Source organism: Cucurbita moschata, unplaced genomic scaffold (genome assembly GCF_002738365.1).
Source record: "Cucurbita moschata cultivar Rifu unplaced genomic scaffold, Cmos_1.0 Cmo_Scf00041, whole genome shotgun sequence".
NCBI lineage: Eukaryota > Viridiplantae > Streptophyta > Magnoliopsida > Cucurbitales > Cucurbitaceae > Cucurbita > Cucurbita moschata.
Genome location: NW_019268557.1, coordinates 1,164,195 through 1,179,545, shown reverse-complemented (window position 1 = coordinate 1,179,545; position 15,351 = coordinate 1,164,195). Strand labels below are relative to the sequence as shown.

Genomic DNA, 15,351 nt, shown 5'->3' with positions numbered 1-15,351 from the left:
TTCAAAGAGGTTGAGAAACACTTTTCGTGAAGATGTTAACAACCTGGTTCAGAGGAGGCGTAGAGAAACACTTTCTTGGCCATCGAAAACTGCAGAGAGATCGCCGCTCAGCGGCGATGCTGCCTTGGCTTCGGTGAGAATATGTCTAACCCATGAAGAGGGATTGTCGCTTAGCGACGATGCTGACTTGGCTCTGGTGAGAATATGTCTAACCCCAAGAAGTAGAAGGGGAAACCTAGAGCAAGGGACAAAGACAATGTTGAAGCCGGAAGAGTCGTCACATTGGGCGAAGGAGCCAATTTTGGCGAGAAGGGCAGTCGAAAGAGTCGCCACATTGGACGAAGGAGCCAATTTTGGCAGGAAGGGCAGCGGCAACTTGGTTGGTGAATAGGCCAGTGCGGCACCCAAATTCCGAAGGTAAATCTCTGCAAAAGGTTGATGGGCTTGTCGAGATTCCGTATATTTCTGAAGAGAACACTGATGAGGATCCTGAGATTAGGGTTTCTGTGAAGGATGAAGGGTTGATTGGGAAGAAAATGAGAGAGACTATTTGGCCAAGGGGAAAACCGATTGGGTTGGAAAAGATGAGGTTGTATGTACAGAGTATGACGAAAGGTGATTTAGAGGTCAATAGGGTGGAGCCGAAGAGTAATCAATCGGCTCTGCATGTGGCAGCCATGACAACTGCCCCTGCGGCGTCAAAGCTAGCAGTGGTGGTGGAGAAGAACAGTAGAAGATTTCAAAAGCCATTGAAAAGAAAGAATCCGGGTTGCTAAACCAAAATGGCTCTGATACCATGTGAATGTTTGCTGAATCCACCACACCTAAATGGTGTGAAAGTTATCTTATTTATAATCAAATAAATTACAAGGATATGAAAATAGTAATAAATGGAAATAACAATAAATGGAAAGATACCTATAGTAATAAGGCAAATATCTATATTTGCCTTATAATAAAATATCAAATATAATATATATGGTAAACTATAATTTATTACTAAATATCCTTAACACCCCACCGCAAGCTAAGCGTCGGATTTAAACGAACGTGAAGCTTGAATCTGAAAAATTTAAAGAGGTTGAGAAACATTTTTCGTGAAGATGTCAACAACCTGGTTCAGAGGAGGCGTAGAGAAACAACATGAATACTAAAAACTCTCATAAACAACTAGTGTAATATTAACACCAATCAAAGTACTGTTTATTTATTTCACAGATTGTCTGCAAGCTGCATATTATCTACATAAATTGACGACACCAGCCACACACAGATTGTCTGCAAGCTGCATATTATCCACAAGCCACACACCAGTGCTAGTTTGCAACAAATTGACGACAGACCAGTATTTTACAAGGCATACACCGACTTTATTTATAAACGTTGGCTGAGCATGAAGTTCATAGATATTGATTTGTGAGAAAGTTGAGGGATCAGACCATTTCATGCCTCGAAGAATTGGCTGCAGTCAATTCCCTTGCTTGAAAACGTCTTGATGAGCCTTGGATAGATCTTAGCAAGCATAATTTTGAATCCAGTAGAACTTTGGTTCGGGTTTACGAGTTTTTTTGCTCCACTGTGATAATCAGCTCCTACTGGAGTTCCTTCCATGTATGCTCTACAGGCTGCTAGAATGTGTTGATAACGTCTCCTGAAGTGTTCCTCCACAAGTGCCTCAAAATGCTGCAACAGAAAGAAACGACATTTAGGATAAAGTCGCAAATCATAAGGGCCTTTAACGATCTTACTTCTGATTTTATCAAATGATTGGAAATATTATTTCGGAAAAGAACTAGTATATGATATACGTTAACACTAGCCATGCAGACAATGTGTTATCAGTGAACTTTCAATCAAGATTTTCTGGCACATTCATCTGCCACCATATGGCATAATTAGCTCCACAAAATAGTCAATTTTCATTCAATTGCCAGAACGATGGAAAGCTATTATACCTTTGGCGGCTTGCTTAGCAAGTACATCATAGATTTGCAGGTAACAAGATACGCATTCTCATTGTAGCTCGCGGAGTTTCTCTCTCCCTCAGCTCTTCCTAATTGAGCATCGTATCCTGCCTCGTTATAATATGGCTTCTCATTTAGCACGAGAGCCTGAAGGGAAAGAAGAACTTGAAGTATGGTAGAACTCCCAGGATTCCACACTTCAGAGCCGCTGCCTGTCCAAGTGTTCAGTAAACTTAAACAGACCTTGCCAGATTCATACAAGTTTGGGTTGACGCGGAGCCCACCAGAAATATAATGCACTAGCTGAAAAAGGTATGAAGGAACTTGAGCCTTATATTTTTTAGATAAATTTAAATATATTTTCTAGCTAAAAAATTCATGACGAGACTGAAAGTTTGGAACAGTAGTTCCTTATGTATACAATGAAGAGAGCGTATCCATCAAAAGCGCAATAGAAACATGGTGCACAGAGCACCTAACAATGTAGAAAAATATTAAATTGGCAGTAGAAAGAAATTGATTTATCAGTCACTTTCAAGCATGGACACTACAAAATGCAGAACTTAATGAGAAATCTTACAGGTGGTATTTGAGGGTACTCTGGAGGAAGAAAAATGTCGAAGAAGAAAAGGCCGTCGTGGTATGGTGTTCCAGGTGCACCAATGATGACAGCTCGAATAAGGTCCATCCTCTCCTCAAAGACACGAACATAGACAGTTTCTACAAATATTTCTCCCATTCAGTTGAACAGTTGCATATGATCTTCATAAGAGTCAATGATTGAAACTAGAAGATAAAATGCTAACCAGGAAGATTATTTTTAAGAATGCTCCATTCTTGCTGGACCTTCTTAAGCCAACCTCTTCTTGCCTATGAGAAATCAGAAGGAATATGAAAGGATCATCTCGACTGCTGCAATAAAATGACAGACCTAAGATTCTAAGGTATGTTTCTGACCTGAGAGAGCATAGATGCGTTTCCTGATGAAAGAAAATGATGGTCCGGGCAGTCACTGGCCATGTCAAATTGTGTAAATAGGTCGTCGTTCTCACTTGACGTTGAAAGTTTTGAAGCTTCATTCTCGTGAATTTCTTCTATATTCAAACTTGTCTCACCAAAACTTTTTAATTTAGCTATCTGTGATCTCCCTGTGGACTGGCTGCAAGTTTGCAGCACTTCTTTCTCAGGGAGTATATCAATGTTGTCCCCACCTTCAAATGATTGAAGGGCTGTAAAAGTGCCTGATAGAATTGTTGATCGAACTGATCCAAACAATGTCGTAAAAACATTCGAGAAAAATTCAATGGCAGCTCGAGACAAGAAGCAAGTAGTATCCCTTCTGAAGTTTTTACCAGCAGCATCAAAATTTGGCATACCCTGAGCACAAAGGAGGTATTCACCGTTTAGTTTAAAATGAATTAAGAGTCGATAAAAATAATATTAAAAAAAAAATTCTCAACATTAGAATGATTAAATTTAAAAGGGAGTTTTTTCATCGGGGGTTAACAAAATAGTTCCGGAGTTCTAAAATGAATGGTACAAATATGTTGACCAGATTTTGGAAATGCTCGAATCGCTTTACCTTTCCTTTCTGGATATTGTCTGGCTTTGAAGTCTCAATCTGGTCTTGTCTCAACTCCTCAACATTATCACCACTAGGTACAGCGATTGCAGAAACTTCATACTTATCAATGGGGAAAATCTCGTGAGGTGAAACCTACAATCAAGTGCAAAGGAAATAATATGACTACAGCAGCTATCTCGTATAAGATCTTGTACATGGATAATTATTACCATGTAACGGGCCTTCATAAATTCAAACCAAAAACTAATGCAAATTGCAAGGGCAAACTTCAAATTTTATTGATTAGATTTCATAAATTATAAAAAGAATCCCAAATGATGATGCAATTTCTTAAAAACAGGAACTATTGGACCTAGAAAATGGTTCCCTTAGAGAATCCTATCCTCTAGTGAAAGAACTGGCCATTCACAAAGCAAATGAGGCAGACTATTACAGCTAGATTCATTAATGCTACAAATGAATATATGTGGGATCCCTGCTACATGTATGATGAAACAGTGAAACAAAACGAGGTTACTAATAGAAAGTAGAGACATTAACTAAAATGAATACCATGCTTGAAGAACAATTAGCCCATTTGACCTCCACGGTGCCATCTTTAAAGCTTGTAACATTACCAATGACAGATAGGAAGTTGTCCATGTTCATGTTATTACTAATGATGTGACTCTTCCCATTCTGAGCAGACTCCTCATTCATGGAAATTTCAGAAGTTATATTATTTTCATCAGATTGACTGCCAAACGATGCCAACCTAAACACAATATCTCCAAGAGCGAAGGAATAATCTGGGTGCTCAACCAGTTCATAAGCACTCATTGTTTCCTCCACCCACAGTCCATCCAGATCACTACCTTCAGTCAAGTCACCGGTTCTCAATTGAACCTTAACAGTCCGTTCCTTTGCATCAACAGCCTGCACAACACCCCATCTTTGGGTTTCAGACATGCTTGAATCATCACAATTGCCCTTCTCCATAACGAACTGTTGAGGCCAAAATTCATGAGCATTCATAGCATTTGCTGGAGTTAAACAATGGGAATCTAATCCTCTGGAGTGGCTACCATCCTGCCATAGAACATCGACTTTAGCCTTTTTCTTCACAATGACAGAGATTTCCTGAAAGCCTGCATCACAATATCCTCCAGTCAATAGGTCATGAGCGGTAATGAACTTTTCACCAAGATAATCACTTTTTTCATCCACAGGGAAAATACACCAATCACCAAGATGCCAATTTGCATGTGGAAAGCACGACAACACAGTCAATTCCTTTGCATGTTGCATACGTGGTGGAGCAGTTAAACTTGAAGAACAACCCATCAGAATTGAGGCGAGCCAATCAACATATACTAGTCCTGCATCCACGGAACAGACTGTTCCTTCACATCGGTTATCTTTCCAACCAGATAACCATCTAGGTGGTTTGGAAGCATTTGAGAACCTTACTCTTTGTCCAGGGTAATAAGGGTACTGTGAATCATCAAGTGCATCAACAGATATGGGCAAGAGCTTCTCTTGGTCCACAGCAATTATTTCGCACTTGGTCCCATCATCAAAAAGAACACTCACAGAATCAATAACCTTTTCTACTCTTCCAATCCATTTCCCATGAACAACAACATCTCCAACAGAAATGGGACGGATTTTTCGAAGATCTTTAGAATTAACATCTTTGATTATGGGTCCATGATTTGTCTCCAAATCAACAAGCATGTCTATACCAACCACCTTTCCCATCTGTCCAAATGGATCATTCACAGAACACACTACATCTCCAAGCATGAATTCCCTCTCAAAGGAAAGGAATTCATCAATCTTTCCAATTGTCTCCTCTAAGCTTGATAAAATGCAACTAGTCTGGCCATGATAATATTCAGCTTCCTCTAGGTCATCACTGCTATCACAATCACTTGAATTCTCCCAATCCGAGTCACTTAGAATCAGGTCCATCAATAGAATGTCTATACAAGATAACATCACAATACCTATGTTATTAGCATAACTACCAATCAAAATAAAGATGAACAAAAAATTATAAGAAAAAGACCTCAAAGTATCCTCCAAGTAAAAATTCAAGCCTCAAACAGAGTTCGAAATGCTCTAATGTATTTTTGCTTAAACTTTTAGCACCAGAACTTCCCTGGGTAATTTATAACTTCACGCAAACATCAATTCCTGAAAATTAAATATAGACAATATATCATTCACAAGTATGTGATAATGATCTTTCATGTTTTCCTGCATTAGAATAATTTTGTCAGCTATGAATCATAACTTTTTTAGCAGAAGCATTGAATCGCTCTTAAAGAACATCATCAACAAAAAAATTCATCGAAGGAACACCAGTAAGTCGAATATGGAAGGTACCATTCAAATTGCACTTCTTTTAGTAGAACTTCCAACTCCTGGGTAGGATCCAAAAGTTAATTGATTTGTGTTGCACAACCAACTGAAGTTTGAAGATAAATCTGAAAAAATAGAAATTGATGATTGCAACACTTGTCTATATCTATCTTCCAAATGAGAAATTTCCAAAAAATATATAAATATTGTACCTGAATGAATCAAAATGAACTGTAGGATACCTTGTCGGACAGAAACAGAGCAAATTGCAAAGAGGTTTTGCAAAGGGATAATATGAGTCAACTAGGACCCAAATGCCAAAGGAGATTTGCCCAATAATGGACTGAAGTTTCAGCCAAAGAAACTTCTGGATAATATTTCCCAGAACTGCTGAAGTCGAGAAGCAGCGATACTGCCAAATAAAGATTTCTTGGTGTCGTTCTGGAACCAAGATGGATGATGACAAAGGGGATTTTTTTAGATTTTCAAATTGACTGCATCAACCATAAGAAACTATTTGCCAAAGGAGATTTGCCCAAGCCGGAAAAATCTTCAGAATAATTATAAATGCTGAAAAACTAACAGAAATATTAAACTACTCTCAATGCCCAATTTCTAATGCCAAAGGAAATTTGACCGAACATGAAGCTTTGGTCGCCATGTCTATCGGCTCTCAACAGACTTTTTCCTCTAAAGGATGTTAATTAATGTTCATCAGCAGTACCCAACGGAAATAACCAATCCACCACATATATCCAGCAGCTTGATCTAGAATGGAGAAGCCACATGTTACTTGATTACTTCAAGAGAGCTATGTCATCAATTATTCATGGCTTCAACGGCCCAACAATTCTATTGCCTTCCTTTCACCTGCAACCACGATTACAGTTAATAATTTCCATTAAAAAACTGACAAGGAGAGAAAAGCATATTGATTAGAAGCCACCACTTTTGGTTGTTCAAGCAGCAGCACTTCAAATTATTCCTTGACCAGATGGTGAAGAAAGTATATATCTATATACACCGAACGAAGTGCACTTATCACTTTTATCATTTATTAACCACTACTTCCTTTAACGACATATAAAATGGACGAGCATAAGAAATGGATCTTGTAAGTAACACTTTCTAGAGAAGAAAAACAGAATCCATCGTTCAATTACACAAGAAGAAAAGTTCAAAATACACGGTCAAAAAAATATTATCATCATACTAACGATTTCAGTGCGCTTCCCAGAAAGTTATACCGGGACACTTCAGGAAACAAACAAGAGTGAAGGGGTTAATCTTGTGACTGCACAGTTCATCGAATAAATTCCAAACGGGAAGCCAAGAAAAACGCAAACAATAAGCTCAAAATGAGAAAGGTGTTATTATTCAACATAAACGAGGACTGATATCCCAATTAGAACAGCTCAAGACACTCTTCCTTGAAAACCCGAAGATGATAAGTTCAAAAAAACAGAAAAACTAGGCTAAATGCTTCAACTCCATGCTTCAACTCCGAAGATGACAGATATCATGCAAAAAGAAAAGAGAGGAAGAAAGAAAGGAAACGAAAATCATAAGCAAGGTACGGTGTGGGTGTGGAACTTTCTACCTCAGAAATTTCATGTATGGCCAAAGGAACTCCCAGAATAGAGCGAAAGGAGAACTCCAGCAAATCGAAGAAACTCAACGGAGAACATAATTCACAGTCACAGCCAGAAAAAACACCTTCTCCCAAACGAAGCAAATGAGGAACACAATGGAAAAGAGAACAGAAGCGAAGAGTTCAGAAAGGCGAAGTTGCAGTAATCCAAACCCCGGTGTTGGCAATACTTTCGAGCCTTTAAGCCATTGCAGAGTTTCTCCCTCTTTCCCTCTTGTCGCTCAGCTGCAGGTGGCGCTCAGAGGATCCACGGCCAAATTAGTTCATATCGAGACCCTCCATGAAGAAATACCGAACAGAATATGCCAAAAAGATTTCAGGAATAAAGTAGAATGACCTCCAAACAAGTTTCTTCGTTCATTTGGATTATTTAAAATTCGGTATGTTTAATTTAATTAACGTCATCCTTTTATATCTTTTTTTTCCTTTTAATTTATGAAAATGGAAATTTTCAAATCTATAATCACCCTAATATGTACTATATAAGCTTAATTTGAGAATTATTTAAATAACATTTTAGAATAATTTTGTTTTTTAATTTTAAATTTTTTTAAAATAAAAATGTTAAGTCTTAGTATTTTTATTTTTAAAAAATCATATAATATTAATTTGGATGACAAATAAATAGTGGGAGGGGAGTTGAATATGAAATGGTTATACTATTCCTCAACTTTCCTCTCTCCATTTGTTTAGTTTATTCTCCCCCACTACTCACCTTCCTCTCGCTTTCTAATTATATCCTTTTTGCCGCCAACAAATCATGTTGTGATTTTCATATTCTAAATTAAAAATTCATATGCATTTGTACATCCCAAAATGTAACTAATTTAGTCTGCATTTCATGCCATCAAAAGTGTCTCTCGACTCAATTTCAAAAAATGATTGAGGAGATATTTTTCTCTTTGAGAACTCGGAGTTTTGAATGGATTTTAGGCACTTGAGCTAGAACAGTCGATTCCATAATAAATATCAAATTAGTATCTTTATCCTCGTCGTTTTCTACAAAGTTTTAATTTTGTTTTCACCCAAATATATCATCTCTCTTTTAAATATATGACATGTTTTATTTTTCAAATTAGAAAAACAAGCCCAAGAGTAGATTATTACATATTTAACCAGACAGGGAAGGTTGGGTGGTTGTTACTGTCAAAGAATGTGATGTGTGAGAGAGAGAAGAAAATATAAAGAATAAAAATATTTGGTTAGAGAAACCATACATAAAAAGAAAATTAAGGATAGAAGAGAATAATTCAACACCATTAAGAAAGGAAAGAATATTGGCGTACAGTCTAATAAGAAAGGAAAGAATACTGGCCTACAGTCTAATATTCAGGCGGTTTGGCCTACTAATTCGATTCGTTTTTATATGACAAAGAAATGGTTTAAAAGTCAAGTCGATTACTTTATAGATGATACTGTATCATTGCGACAAAAAATTAGTATGATCTGCTTATTGAAATGATATTTTTTTATAATGAACCTAAAATCACGTAAAAAGAACTATATGTACATTAGTTTCTTTTAAACTTTACACAAAATATCTCGTACCACACCCATCATCGACTATATCTCTAGACATTGGTTACAGTCATATCAAAAGTCCATTTAGAAAGCAACACAGTTTTGAAGTGCATACTATCATAGATTCATTTACTATATCTCCAGACATTGGTTGCAGTCATGTCAAAAGTCCATTTGGAAGGCAACACACTTTTGAAATGCATACTATCATAGATAAGACATCTCGAACGATTAAAAAGAAAAAAAGAAAAAAAAAAAAGAGAGAAGGAAACTGGATAAGCTTAGAAGCAAAGACAAGAAGCAAATATAAACGGAGGACAAAGCAACACAAGGCAACTTTTATTTAGCATTGTTTAGGCATAATTTGAATTTTGGTGGTGGGTTCAATTGTAACAGCGCATTGGCATTGGCTCCCACTTGTTTTATTATTTTACGAACTTAACCATTCCCTTTTTACTTTTTGGGTGGATTTCAATGTGATCTTTGTTCGTACCTTTTCAATGTTGTGGCTCAAAACCCATCTGCTCCCAGATTGTAGTGATCCTCAGGAAAAAGAAAGCCACAACTCTGCCACGTTTCAATCTGTAAACAAGAGAGGTAAAAAATTGTCTTAAAAAGTGTAATAACTTAATGGAGAAGCACAGAGAATCCATGAAAAATAATCAAATATATAAGTGTGTTATTTTGAAAAGTTGTTCTACAAAACAAAACAAGTCCCCAAACAATTGTCCCATTTCGATCTATGAGCAGCTTGAACTTGCCTACTGTTTTACTTTTGTACTAACCAACCTTCTATGAGACAATCGCCGTTACTTAAAAGAGGAGTTGTCAAAATACTTTTTGTCTGCCAAATCTTCAGTTGTTTTCACGGCTATGGTTATATCTCGTGTCTTCAGAACCTTTTATACCCAACACTCTGGCTGCTAACATGGTTTGTTTGTACTTTCTCCCTCTGTCAAAAGCTGCTACAAAGCTATATATCAAACAAAGTTTGTGGAGAATATTGGGTTGTTGGTATCTATGGGACAGCACAAGCGCACAACATAGACCAATCGTCAAGTTACAGATCACTTCCAACTCCCTCTCTTAATAAAAGAAAACAAAGAAAGTCTTCCATCCAGATTTTGATTTTCCTACTCGTATTGGTTTGGACTATTCAACTCCGATTGCAAATCCATTTTCATGCAAAGAAGAGATAATGGTTGATTGCATAGCACAGCAGAACATAGACAAATGCCAATCCACGATAATGAATGAGACCCAAACTATACTAATTTGATTCAATAAATCCAACACACAAACTAATATCAACTAGAAATGTGATAATATTGTAATATTTGAACTCGAAAACTCTGGTTTAATACCATAATAAATAACCATTAAATCTAAAAGCTGTATTATTGAGAAGAAAGATAACAGGAAATCTAGTGGCAAGCATTTAACAAAAGTAAAAAAGGGAAAGAAGTTGTTGTTGTGGTGCCGACTATTTTGGCGTAATTAAGCAAAGTAACTAGTGGAAGGACTGTTGAGAGGAAGAACTGTGTTAGAAGCATAAACCAATTTTAAATCAAAGTGGAAATCATGCAAAGTAGTGAGGTCCGATATGAAGTATAAAGAATAAAAAAGAATTCTCTAAGTGGAAAATAAAGTGGCACCATTTAAATCCCACTTTTCCTTCTTTATTATTTTTCTTTTTTGTTTTCCTTCAAACAATTTGAAAAATCCAGGCCTTCCAAGCCTATACACTCCCAAGGAAGATTTTGAATACAGAACAAGTTTATAAAGTTTACTGGAAACAATTTTAATTCTATTGACAAGTTCCAACTATCCTTCAAATAGAATCCATTTCATTTTTTTTTATTAAGATTTCAATACTTTTGTTCGGTTGGACTATAGTGGCCAGATCATCATAATTAAAAATTTATTCTTGGATGTAAATTATTCAACTTAACACCAATAAAGTGCTTTATCAAGTTGTTTTCATAGTCAACTCCACAACTAATGGCATCCAATTTGGGGTTTGGAGTTTTAGAGACAGAGTTCAAATAGCATATACATGCCTAGATTACTCTCATTTCTTCCCACTGGAGTAAGATTAAACTGGATATGAAACCACACAAAGATCAAAACATGTCTTTCTTTTTTTCAGAATTTGAAACTCTAACTCTTGATCAACAACATATACTTATATGTTCATGATGTGGGGGCAATGAAATCATTGGAAATTTAACAATACACGGATTATATCACTTCGAGATTATAAATGTATTTTAACCTAATAAATCTAATAAACTAAACAAAACCTTTAGAGCGAAACCTCTATATATAGTGGGATTGGTGGCATCTTAACAAATAAAGTTGTAAGTAACAAAAAGGGCAGTGGTAGAAAGTGGAGAGTTAGTATATAAGTTTGGAGGCATTAGTCAACTGAAGAGGCAAACTACTGTGTGGTTTGCTTGGTCCATTAAGTTGATATTTAAAGTGAGAACTTTCGATTCAATTGCCTCTTCCTGTTGGAATTGGAGATAATGGGAATGTATTGCTCTTTCCATTATCGTTTAACCCAACCTTTCAATTTCAAAACCACGTCCTCTCCATTTACCAGAAGTTCATAGTTTCATTGTTTCCAACTAATCAAAAATAGTTTTAACTCTAATATTCAAAGATAATAATTAAATCTCAGAAACAGAAAGAAGCTACCATGAACTTGTCTAACAAACCCCAAAAGTACCTTTACCTTTTCCATGTGTCCAACGTTTCAACGTATCCGTCCGCCTAAGTGGACTCTCTTTTTAAAGGTTCCCACTTTCTAGAGGGGATTCTCTCCAAAGTCCACACTGCTCTCTTAAATCTCCCCAAACTCAGTTTTCTCACTTTATAATAATTAAACCTCATTCGCTGTAACAGAATCACTTTCACTCCCTCAAATCAATTTAAACAACATCGGTTGGCCTACCTTCAATCAGCTTACACTTCACGGAATTGGAACTTTTTTGGTTTTAAATTCTAGGAATCGGGTCCCACCCCACTACTCCACGGAGAGATTCATAACCTCCAATGTCGGTCGAGATACAGCTCATTTATTTTAAAAAAAAAAAAAAAAACATTTTTTATCAACGACTAAGTATCCTAAACCCTTACCCCAAGGACTGAGATGTGGCTTTCTAGAAATGGCACATTCTTGATAACAATTTACCTGAGCATTCGATGACAAATCAGTAAATCCTTAATATAAGATGTTTTATTCGCTGACTTCCTAGTTAAAAACTAATTCATTTTTTATGGAAAGTTAACTAGTGGCTTGTTCATACCTTCTTTATGCGCTACTATCACTGTCAGCTTCGTTAATTCCCACAATAACGCAACGTACGACCCAAGAAAGGTCATCACATAACTTGGTAAAAGCAAACATTCAGGTCCCCACCCCCACTCGTTGAACTGAAAAAAAAAGAACATTCAGGTGTTAGAAATTGGAGAGAAGAATTTCAATGATGTCTGTATCTAAAAACAGAACCTCGACTTATTGATAAGTTGACATTTTAGGGCAACAGTAACTTGATGGAAAAGGTAATGCCGTGTGGAATGGGCACGTAAAGACAACATAAAAATGCAGCAGCTTTGTAATTTATGACATAGAAACAATGAAAGAACAGAAGGAATGCAAGACAATATTTGATTATGGATTATGACACGCAGTTTAAATTCCAATGTTTGCTTCTTGAAGCTCCATCGACACCAAAACCACTAAACACAAAATTAACATCACAAACAGGTGTCAAGCCACCACCTGCACGTCCCTGAAGCCTTAACTTAGTGGAGAGATGAATTTAAAGTTTTTTGTTTGGATGAAGAGCTTGTTTCAAAGTACCAAGTATCTAATGAATTTGAAAAGTTAGAGAACAAAAAGACTATGGGGGGCAAAGCCAAAAGCCAGGATGAAAATTGTAAATTACGGAAAACTAAAAGAACCAATTGAAGGAACATATAAGAGTGTATCACCTCATTGTTCACCTCAAAGAATTTCTGTATGTCAAAACATGTCGGTTTCCATGGCTGAACTCGAAACCGGCGAGGACTGAGTTGCAAGAACAACAAAAAAGATAGTGTGCATAGATGATAAATGTCAATGATATCCGCCTCCACCAATTCAAGAATCTGACTATGAAATGGCAAAGTTGTAAACCTGACAGAACCAAACAACGCTCGTAAGGCTTAATAACCGGCTGACTTATCATAATTTGTACCGAATGGCAGTTGCTTCCAACCTCCCTCCAAAACCCGCTCTCCAAGCTAACACGAGAAGCTGGAATTTGTAAAGACAAGTTCACTTGGTAGTGATTCAATCAAGCTAATAACCAGATTACCTAGCTAATTAAAAACACCAACTGAGTAGCTGCAGTAACAGGATTGTTCATTAATTAGAAAACTCAGCGACCTTTTGATTAGCTCATAAATCCTATGAACTCTCAGTAACAGCAAGAATACTCAAGCTGAAGATTATGACTGGAAATTATCACCAAAATACTTCGTACCATCTCCACTTGATCCATCCTACCGGCCAATGCATATATGTTAGAAAGCGATACATAATGCCGGGTTTTTCTGGATCAAGTGCTGAAACATGTTTTGCAACCTTAGCTCCAAGGTCAAACTTTTTATGCCTTCTGCAAGCCCCAAGCATTGAAGTCCAAACTGCCAGACTTGGCTCTTCAGGAAGAATTTTTTTGATAAATTGATAAGCATCATCGAGAAATCCAGCACACCCAAACATATCTACCATGCAGACATGATGTTCTACTCCTGGAACTAACACATATACTTCCTTCATGCTTGAAAATACCCGATGAGCATCATCAATCAACCCTGAATGAGCACATGCAGACAAGACTGCAACAAATGCAATATTGTTAGGACAAGGACCATAAGCTCTCATTTCACCAAAAAAAAACTTCGTTGCTTGCTCACCATAGCCATGCATTCCGTACCCTGAAATCATGGCTTTCCAGGTAACAACATTCCTTAATTTCCTTCATGGAGTCAAAAACTTCCCACGCTTTGCTTACATTCCCACATCTAGTGTACATGTTAATCAATGAAGCACCAAGAACAACGTTGAGATTAGCATAATCATGCAACCAGCAACCGAAATCACGAGCCCATAGTGAGAATGGGAAGATAATAAGCTCACTGTTGTCATTGGATCGGGTTGGAAGCCCAACACCAACGTCAGATGGGAATCCATTTTGCTCGTATCCGGATATAAGTGAGTTCCAAACTATAATTGTTCTTTGTGGCATTGCATCAAACACCTTCTTGGCGACTTCCATATCACTAGCTTCTGGCATACAGAGCAGTTAGTGCAGTCTGGACATACATATCAGAACCATTACACGAGAAAGATTTTCTCTACCCAACCTCAGAGCTGAAAGATCTGCACAGGATTTGATCACAAACTTAAAAGGTCTAATTCGACTGAGGAACACCCGAGAAAAGCATATGATGGTAAAACAAGACGGTATCAGTAGTCGAACAGGAAAGAGTCAGGATTTGGCACAGTGGGGAACAATCGCCGAGCATAGGTAACTGAACCAGCGGCACAAACCGGAGAAATAAGCTTAGTGAAGAAAAGTCGAACCTGTGGAATCCGTAACCGATGATATGAGCATGAACTTGTGGAAGGTATCTCAGACGACTACCGGATGTTGAAATGCAAGGTGTTGGGCTTCCAGTTTAATTAGAGACTTCGTTTTGTTCATAATTGAACTGATTATTTCTCGAACATGAATTTTCTTCTGCATCTAATCCCTTTTGGAGTATGAGATAAAATCATCCAAACTACTAAATATTGGAACAAAATTAATGTTTACGGCAGATCAAGTAGTAGTCTTACAGTTGCAGTTCCTTCCGCCTCGGTCTCCTCCTTCAGAAGCTCCCTCTCCGTGCCCCCACCAGAATCCGAAGCTCCATTGTTATCTTGGAGCGAACACCCGAAGTGCACGTCTCCGAAGTACGAAAATGCGGTTTAGTTCGCGGCAAAAACATAGCAAAATGGATCCGTACGTTAGTAATTAAAAATATTCTTAATAATATATACATCGATCTTATAATAACTACATATCAATCCTCTCTAAATTTTTAAATTTGATATTTTAACTCTTAATGTTTGGAATAATTTCGCTTCTACATCAACTTTCCTTAAAAATGGTTGAGGTTAGATTTTTTTTTTTTTTTTTTTTTTTTTTTTTTTTTTTTTTTTTTTTTTTTTTTTTTTTTTTTTTTTTTTT

At 36.9% G+C, this 15,351-nt stretch overlaps 1 protein-coding gene and 1 long non-coding RNA gene across 14 annotated transcripts; both read right to left on the bottom strand.

Annotated features, from left to right (window-relative positions):
* Nucleotides 1-1,157: 1,157 nt before the first annotated feature.
* On the bottom strand, nucleotides 1,158-7,914 carry LOC111433133 (probable ubiquitin-conjugating enzyme E2 24). Of its 3 annotated transcripts, none has more exons than XM_023070077.1 (12): nucleotides 7,496-7,914; nucleotides 6,108-6,765; nucleotides 5,920-6,020; nucleotides 5,600-5,727; nucleotides 4,102-5,513; nucleotides 3,547-3,681; nucleotides 2,922-3,341; nucleotides 2,771-2,834; nucleotides 2,545-2,684; nucleotides 1,956-2,267; nucleotides 1,300-1,683; nucleotides 1,158-1,262 (listed from the first exon to the last, which is right to left on the bottom strand). In XM_023070077.1, exons 5-11 carry the CDS (start codon nucleotides 5,500-5,502, stop codon nucleotides 1,444-1,446), a joined length of 2,712 nt encoding a protein of 903 aa, XP_022925845.1. In that variant the 5' UTR covers nucleotides 5,503-5,513; nucleotides 5,600-5,727; nucleotides 5,920-6,020; nucleotides 6,108-6,765; nucleotides 7,496-7,914; the 3' UTR covers nucleotides 1,158-1,262; nucleotides 1,300-1,443. The 3 variants fall into 3 exon arrangements, with proteins under 3 accessions (XP_022925845.1, XP_022925846.1, XP_022925848.1); XM_023070078.1 differs by having other exon boundaries at nucleotides 6,138-6,765; XM_023070080.1 differs by lacking the exon at nucleotides 5,600-5,727.
* Nucleotides 7,915-9,215: 1,301 nt separating this feature from the next.
* LOC111432966 lies at nucleotides 9,216-15,110 on the bottom strand. 11 transcript variants are annotated; one of them, XR_002708703.1, is made up of 5 exons: nucleotides 14,958-15,110; nucleotides 13,067-14,872; nucleotides 12,379-12,505; nucleotides 9,857-10,029; nucleotides 9,216-9,649 (listed from the first exon to the last, which is right to left on the bottom strand). It is a non-coding gene; the product is annotated as an uncharacterized LOC111432966 (long non-coding RNA). The 11 variants fall into 11 exon arrangements; XR_002708708.1 differs by lacking the exon at nucleotides 9,857-10,029 and having other exon boundaries at nucleotides 13,067-13,357; nucleotides 13,432-14,872; XR_002708700.1 differs by lacking the exon at nucleotides 9,857-10,029 and having other exon boundaries at nucleotides 13,067-13,954; nucleotides 14,033-14,872.
* Nucleotides 15,111-15,351: the final 241 nt, after the last annotated feature.

Coding starts and splice junctions, on each gene's coding strand:
- LOC111433133 (XM_023070077.1), bottom strand. CDS start 5,502: ATGGACCTGATTCTAAGTGACTCGGATTGGGAGAATTCAAGTGATTGT. Junction 2,685..2,770: donor TCTTAAAAATAATCTTCCTG/GTTAGCATTTTA, acceptor AAATATTTGTAG/AAACTGTCTATGTTCGTGTC. Junction 2,268..2,544: donor AGTACCCTCAAATACCACCT/GTAAGATTTCTC, acceptor TACCTTTTTCAG/CTAGTGCATTATATTTCTGG.